Source organism: Triticum aestivum, chromosome 7A, assembly GCF_018294505.1.
Source record: "Triticum aestivum cultivar Chinese Spring chromosome 7A, IWGSC CS RefSeq v2.1, whole genome shotgun sequence".
In the NCBI taxonomy this organism is placed as follows: Eukaryota; Viridiplantae; Streptophyta; class Magnoliopsida; order Poales; family Poaceae; genus Triticum; species Triticum aestivum.
In genome coordinates, this window is record NC_057812.1 from 291,654,370 (window position 1) to 291,662,191 (window position 7,822).

General features: G+C 49.1%; 2 protein-coding genes across 2 annotated transcripts; both read right to left on the minus strand.

Annotated features, from left to right (window-relative positions):
- Positions 1-2,735: 2,735 nt before the first annotated feature.
- On the minus strand, positions 2,736-3,706 carry LOC123152558 (auxin-responsive protein SAUR36). Its single transcript, XM_044572079.1, has one exon. It carries the CDS (start codon positions 3,473-3,475, stop codon positions 3,041-3,043), a length of 435 nt encoding a protein of 144 aa, XP_044428014.1. The 5' UTR covers positions 3,476-3,706; the 3' UTR covers positions 2,736-3,040.
- A 1,801-nt stretch (positions 3,707-5,507) lies between these two features.
- Positions 5,508-6,610, minus strand: LOC123152559 (auxin-responsive protein SAUR36). The gene has a single exon (XM_044572080.1). It carries the CDS (start codon positions 6,113-6,115, stop codon positions 5,681-5,683), a length of 435 nt encoding a protein of 144 aa, XP_044428015.1. The 5' UTR covers positions 6,116-6,610; the 3' UTR covers positions 5,508-5,680.
- Between the last annotated feature and the right edge of the window lie 1,212 nt (positions 6,611-7,822).

Here is a 7,822-nt window from a genome sequence, read left to right on the forward strand (position 1 = left end):
TGACCTCTGAGGGGGGAGGGGCTCCACGAAAAAAGAACTCCCCCCTCCTGTCCCGCGTTGCTCCCGCAGGCGGCCGGGAGGGCCACCCCAGTGTCGCCGGTCTCTACCTCTCCTCCCACCTCCTTCCCTCGCCGTTGCCGAGTCGCGCTGCCGGGCAAAGCCCGGTAGGTGGCGGCGGGGCGTCCTCTCCCCTCGGCTGGCGGAGGCTGGCGCGGGCGGGCGTCCTCTGGCTGGTGGCGGCGTGCTGGGCGGCGGGGTGCGGCCGCACGACGAAGGGCGGCAGCGAGGGCTCGTGCGTGTTCCATTCCCACAACTGCGTCTGGATGTGGCGTGGAGGGCTGCACAGAGCGCCTCTAGGGTGGCCGTGGTGGCTTGATCTGGTTTGTCCAGATCTGGCCCCCGGCTCCTTTGGGGTCGCGGGGCTCCCCTCCGGTCGTGGTGGCGGCCCTTGGGTGGGACTCCCCTCCGGTGACGGGTGCTGGCACCGGCTGGGGTTCTTCCGTACTTCGAGCTGGTCGGCGTGGGGTGGGAGCTTGTGGTGGTTTGCACCAGTCATCGGCGTGGTTGCGGCACGACGGTTGGCGTGTGACGGCGGGGTGCGGGGTGATGGTGACTGCCTCGTTCTCCTGGGTTTGGACCGACGGTGCGCGGGGCCGGGCGGGCCGCTGGAGGTGCCAGCCGCGCGCATAACGGGGAAAGGTTCGGATCTATGGTTCGTGCTCGGGCGGGCTAGGTCAGGGCCCGGGGCGGATCAGAGCAAGTGCTTCAGGTAGGAGAGGTTTGGCTTGGCCCGGGATGTGCTTGCAGGTATGGTGCTCGATGGTGGTGGTCGTGTTAGCGTTGCGTCGGTGCGGGGATCGGCGCCGGTGACCACGGACACGACGTCGAGTGAGCTCGCCTGGCCAAGGGTTGGGGCTGGCTCGCCAGCGGCCGTCGGCAGTCTCGTGAGTCGTGTCCCTCCCAGTTCACCGGGATTGGCTAGTGACACAGGTGTTAGTGCCTCCTACGATGGAGGCGCCGACCCAGACTCGGGGACTGATGTCGGGCTAGGAGTAGATGGTGTGTCGTCACTCTTCCTATCGTGGTTGAGTGCGTTGTGATGTGAGCGGCGCACGCTGTCTTGCGAAAGGGATGCCGAGGCGGTTCACATGGTTGCTCTTCGGCGGGCAATTGCGGTGGTGGTGGCTCTCCTCCCGGGTTGTGTGGGCAACGGGAGGTGTTGCGACTGGTAGCTCGGACGTGCCCTCTCTCTCGGAGGGGCGGCGTCCTGATCCGGATTTGGGGACCTGACATCGTCGCGTTCCTCATGGCGGCCTCGTGGTGGCACGGGTGAGTTGCCGAGCGAAAGCTTCATGCCTTGGCGCCGACGATGGCGTCACCCGTGGGTACCGCGCTCTTCTTGAAGACGTCGTTGTGGTTCTCTTTGTGTCATGGCTCCAGGTGAAGATCTTTGTCCGTGTGGACTCGGCAGCGGCGACGCTCTGTGCCGTTCTCCCTATTGGGGGCGTTGTCGTGGAGCTTAGGTGTGCTAGGTCGTAGCGTGGGGTGTGTTTAGTTCTCTCAGTGCTCTTTGTTGGTAGCATAGTCACGTGCGTTCTGTGTCTACCAGTTATCTCAGGATTGGCTTTGTAAGACGGCTACCTCACCATCTTGTATCGTTCAGTCGTTTACTTCTTCGGGTGTTGCTTTATATATAAAGCGGGGCGAAAGCCTGTTTCGAGAGGGGGCTCCACCACCTGAATATATTACTCAAAGTTGCCAGGACAGAGTTTGGCACAAGCAGGTCTAAATGTGAAGAAAGGCATAGGCGCCAAGCATTAGTGTCATCCTTATGACCGGCCTTGGTGAACCGATGAGACCAGTTGGTGAAGTTGTCGAGGATGTTCCTGACCGTGGTTTACATGATGGAAAACCATGGCATTACGGGCGTCCCAGGTCTTACATAGGATAGCAAGAACCGATGACCTCTGAAGTTATGTTTAAACCATTCGAAGCAATGTGTTATTGGTGTGCCTTATTGTTCTTAAGCCCTATTAGGAGGGAATGCATTGTGTTATCAGGTCCAGGCTTCAGTATTTGCAATCATATTTTTATGGATGAGGTGAGGACATTTATCAGGGCTTCTGAATCAATTGTATAGCTAGTAGGTGAACAAATGGTCCATGACTCCCGTGTGTCATCAATGACACTAGTTGGCAACTGGCAGGTAAGAAGACCATGAGTCTGCTCATGCAGTGTTCGCTATAATGGAGGCAATGTGATTTGAACTGGATTAATGCGGTTGCTACATACATTTGTGGTCCTGGCAGAGGCCATAGCTGTGAATAAGTGGTTAGATGATTGGATACGCACTGCACAAGTGGGTAACTTAGGATGTTTGATGAGGCCTTCCTTAGCTGATAGGCCTCACTTCTCTTTTGAAGAGTATGAAGCTCACTTCATGGGCTTCGCAGTAGTACTAGCAAATAGAAATACCGAGTATTGAGTTGTGTAGTGGCTAAGAGATATTACTACAACATGTAGGCTCCAGAGTCATATGAGGCCTACCGAAGCACATCATTTGTTAATGGTGTATAGAGGATTGGGTCTGCTAGTTGGGTATATTACTTAAAAAAAAAGACATTAATCCGGTTAGGAAGGTTGTTGGTTGTTCAGGCAACTTGCTCAACAATTTCATATGGCCATTGCACCTTGTGGTCTGATTATTTTGATATTTTCCAGCATCTCACATGCAATCCATTTCTTAGTTTTGTTCATGTGATTCCTACTTGGCTTCATTCCTAGTTGGCTTCTGTGGTGACCTCTCTAATACAGTGCAGAAACTGAACTAGCAGTAGTAGCACTAGATATTGTTTCAATTGGCTAAACTTGATTCTTTCTTCTTCTAAACACAATGTGATTATTTTTACATGCATCCATCTGTACATCCACAGTACGGCACCCTTGGAAAAACGTTGCACAAAAGGTGTGCTCCAAAAGTACAACCGGGGAAAAAGATGGAACATGAAAACAGAAAGAAGAATCTGGAGATGTTCACTCTTCAGGAGCTGCGCACAGAAAATTGCTGGTGAAGTCCAGTGGCTGCTTGCATCATTCTGCTTGGGTGGTGGCAAGTCGTTATTATGGAGCTGAGAAGCGCCCTCTCAACATCTTCAGAAGCCTCTCTCCTGAGCAAACACATTACATACTCCATCATTGTCGTATCACAAGGCAGTGTGATCCTCCCCTCACTTGTGAACCCAAACTCTTCCTGCGACATCCTCAGGAGCTCCTCGAAGATCATCGTGCGGAGGCACGCTATGGGGATCTCGAAGCGCCTCCCGTCGGAGGAGTAGACAACGAAGTGGCCCTTGCCTGCAACTGAGCTGCAGGACGGGTGCACATCCTTGTCCGTTGTTGTGACCCTTCTTCGCCCGATGGCACTGATTCCTTGCCACTTCTTGGAAAGTTGAGCTAGTTTCTTGGAGCTCATCATGGCCACTTGTTTTGATTTTGAAGATGGAATGTGTCTCTGAGAAGAAATGATCAGAGAAAAAAGGTCAGCTTGTGTGTGGCGATGGTTTGTGCCGTGATCATGTATTTATAGGGCGCGTGTGTCATGGTAGGGTCTGAATCTTGTACAACTATCACAAAGACCAAGTGTTCCATAGACAACGCCATGAACTCCCTTGGTGTGATGTTGCTATCTGTGGTTGCAACTTGCAAGATTTGTTGCCCAGGACCATTTTTTCTCACATGGTGGAGCCATCTTTGCTGGCTAAGTGCATAATTCATCATCACAGCTGGTTGAGCTTTAACATGCGCACACGGCGGTACAAAGTTTTGGGTACAGCCCTTTAACTAGCTTGATTTGAGATAATGAATATATTTACTGACATATTGGCCCTTTTATATGCTATTATGCAGTTTTTGCGTGCCTGATTAATTTTGTATTGCGCATGTTCAGTGTTATCTTAACATGAGGTGCATTGCATCATTCCGCCATCTTACGATTTCAGGAAATCTTAGAGAAGTTACTCTGCTTCATGCACTGATTTTCCTCATCTCCCTTTCGCTGCAAGTGTCATGTGATTGACTCAAGATGACTTAACTATCACCACATCTTCTAGAAAGGTGGATCATGTAAATGTAATGCAATGATCTGAGCAAACTAGAGGTTCCATGTTCCTATTTAAACTTTTTAATTCAGGCTTCAGCTGATACAAAAACTCGTATTTCCGCTTAGATTCTACTATAGGCTTGGAGTTAGGAACCTTGGGGGTTGGCCAAGCAGTACTACTGCTATTTAGGTTAAGACTTAAAAAACACCAATTACTTACATACATAAATACAGCTATGTTTCTACCACTAGTCTAGGGTGTTTAAATTCCACAGGATTTTGTCAAACTTCCCAATGGCTCTGTATGCATGCACCCCAATCCTGTGCTTATTACCATACCACTATAGGGTTTACTGGTCACATGGCTTCAGGTGATACTCTTCATGAAGGATCAACGGTTAAGATCCGAACATAAGTTTAAACCTTGCCAAGTAATTTGTCATTGATGTGGTTTGTTGTGCTTAAGCATTTTTCTGTTGAGAAGCTAAAACAATGTGTTCTTGTTATGGTTTAGGAGGGAACGGACTGAAGATAAACACATCGTATTATCAGATCTAGGCTTTTTGTATTTGGAATGCTATTCTATGGATGAAATGAGGATATTCCTTGGTTGTGAATCTGATGTATATCTGGTAGGTGAGCAAATGGTCCATGACTTACGCGTAGTAATCACTGACAGTAGTTGGTGAGCAAACAAGGCCATGAGTCTATCCATGCATTGTTGGCTACAATGGAGGCAATGTGATTTAAATTGGATAGTACTGGGCCAATTTGCAGTTGGCGCATGCACTCGTGGTCCTTGCAGAGGTCCTAGCTGAGATGTGGTGGTTAGATGGTTGGATACGTACATGCTGCAGAATTAGGTTACTTAGGATGTTCCGCAGGGGCTTCCTTGGATGATGAAGCTCATTTTTCTTATTTGAAACTTATGAAGGTCAGTCACTTCATGAGCTTCTCAGTGGTATACTAGCAAATATCAGTACTGCAGCATGTAGGCTCCAGATTTTGTAGGAGGTTTACAGAAGCAGCACCTTTTGTTAATTGTGTATAAAGAATTGGATCTGCTGGTTTGGTACAGATTTTGCCGACGTTAATCCAGTTAGGAAGGTCTTTCTTGATTCAAGCAACTTGCTTACAATTTCATACATCATTTGGTATTGGAACTCACTTCTCTGATGGCATCCATACATAAAAGAATATTGTAGACTCTAAAACAGTGCTCCCTCCTTCCCATGGTATAATGTTATTACAACCTAGTAGTAACAATATAGTTTCTTTTCGTTTGTTTCGCCTTCACTGTATAGACTCTAAAACGTGTGTCTTCTTGGTGTTATCTTGTAGTACAAAATGACATGGATTTAGATGCATTTGAGAATGAGAAAAAAAAGTAGTAGATATTGTTTCAATGTGGTAAGCTTGATCCTTGTATTCGAAATCACAATGTGATTATTCTTACATGCATCCATCTGTACATCCACGGGACAATTGGAAAAAATCTGCACAGAAGTGTGCTCCAAAAGTACGTCCGGGAAAAAAAAGATGGAAGGTGAAAAAAGAAAGAAGCTGCCAGATCTTCGTTTTTCAGGAGCTGTGCACAATGAATTGCTGGTTAAGTCCGCTGGGTGGTTGCATCACTCTGCTTGGGCGGTGGCAAGTCGTCACTATGGAGCTGAGGAGTGCCCTCTCAACATCTTGGGAGGCCTCTCTCCTTAGCAAACACATCACATACTCCACCATTGTTGTATCACAAGGCAGCGTGATCCCCCCATCGCTTGTGAACCCAAACTCCTCCTGAGACATCCTCAGGAGCTCCTCGAAGACCGTTGTGCGGAGGCACACCAGGGGGATCTCGAACCGCCTCCCGTCGGAAGAGTAGACAACGAAGTGGCCCTTGCCTGCAACTGAGCTGCATGACGGGTGGATATCCTTGTCTGATGTTGCGAACCTTCTTCGCCCAATGGCGCCAATGCCCTGCCACTTCTTGGAAAGTTGAGCTAGCTTCCTGGAGCTGATCATGGTTGCTTGTTTTGTTTCAAGGAGATGGGCTGTGACTCTGAGATGGAATAATCAGAGAAAAAAGTCGGTCTGTGTGTGTGTGTTGATGGTTTGTTCCATGATCCTATATTTATAGTGGGCAGGTCTGGTGGGAAATCTGCATCTTCGTTTCCACAACTATCACAGATAGCAAATCGTCAGGGGACAAGACCATGAACTCCCTTGGTGGGATGTTCCTATTTGTACGTGGTTGCAACTTTGAAGGACTGAATGCATAGGACCACTGCCTCTCACACTGTCAGGAACCTGACCTTGGGCAACGCCAGTGACTTTAGTCCCACCTCGGATATGGGAGGAGGCTAGGAGCTCCTTATAAGGGAGAGTGCCACACTCCCTTCAGGCCGTCTTTTGGGATGTTGTGGGCTTTCTGCTTATAGTGGAGTGTCCGATGCGCACCGGAAACGTCCGAGCATATGCCGATGGATTGGGAGCTGGGCCTGGGTTGCTAACAAGTGGTATCAGAGCTGGGCCCCACGCCACCCTAAGGGGGGCTTCCCTAGGGGGGTGGGGTGTCAGGAACCTGACCTTGGGCAACGCCAGTGACTTTAGTCCCACCTCGGATATGGGAGGAGGCTAGGAGCTCCTTATAAGGGAGAGTGCCACACTCCCTTCAGGCCGGTCTTTTGGGATGTTGTGGGCTTTCTGCTTATAGTGGAGTGTCCGATGCGCACCGAAAACGTCCGAGCATATGCCGATGGACCGGGAGCTGGGCCTGGGTTGCTAACACACACATGGTGGAGCCATCTTTGATAGCTTGGTACGTGACTGAGAACCACAGTGGGTTGAGCTGTAAAGATAGCTGTACGAGACACTATCTTGTTTACTGAGAATTGTGCTTGAAGCAACATATCTTGGATAATAAAAATATTTACCAACTTGCTGCCCCTTCCGTGCGTTATTATGCAGCTTTTGTTTGTCCGTTAATTTTGTATTCCACCTGGCTCAAGGAGAATCCAAAACTGAGGTCTACCGTTCTCCCATATTATGATTTTGAGAAATTTTACAGAAGCCTTTTATGTTGCTTTTGCTGATTTTCCTCCTGCCCCTTTTTGTTTCAGGTGCTATGTGATTGGCTCAAGATGATTCAGCTATCATCACATTTTCTAGAACGGTGCAGTGCGTAATATAGAATTGTGCCAACAGTTCCGTGTGATTTTGTTTTGACACCAGTTAGCAAAGCAGCAAGGCCATCATAAATGTGGTCATGCGATGTTGGCTATAACAGAGGCAATGATTTGAACTGGATATCGGTGGGTCGACATGCAGTTAGTGCATCGGGGTCCTTGTGGAGGCCAAAGTGGTTAGATGATTTGCGACGTACGTAGTACGATAGGCAGTGGTGCCATGTTGGGCAGAAGCATTATTCAGACAATTACTCAAGTTTGAGCTTTCGTCAACACGGAGGGGACATTTAGGACAGCGTCAGCTGGAGAGCCACCATCAAGTGGGTTCCTTGGGATGTTTCGTGCGACCTTCCGAAGCTTACAACATGTCCATGGCCGTGGTACTGAGTACTGATCCGTGCGGTAGCTGAAAGACATGAGGGCGGGGGAGCATTGTAGGGCCTAGAGAGTTAAGAAGCAGCTTCCTTTGTTACGCATTAATTTGGTTAGGAAGGTCTTGGTTGGTTCAAGCAGCTTGGTGGACAATTCAATACGGCTGTTGTAC

Coding starts and splice junctions, on each gene's coding strand:
- LOC123152558 (XM_044572079.1), bottom strand. CDS start 3,475: ATGATGAGCTCCAAGAAACTAGCTCAACTTTCCAAGAAGTGGCAAGGA.
- LOC123152559 (XM_044572080.1), bottom strand. CDS start 6,115: ATGATCAGCTCCAGGAAGCTAGCTCAACTTTCCAAGAAGTGGCAGGGC.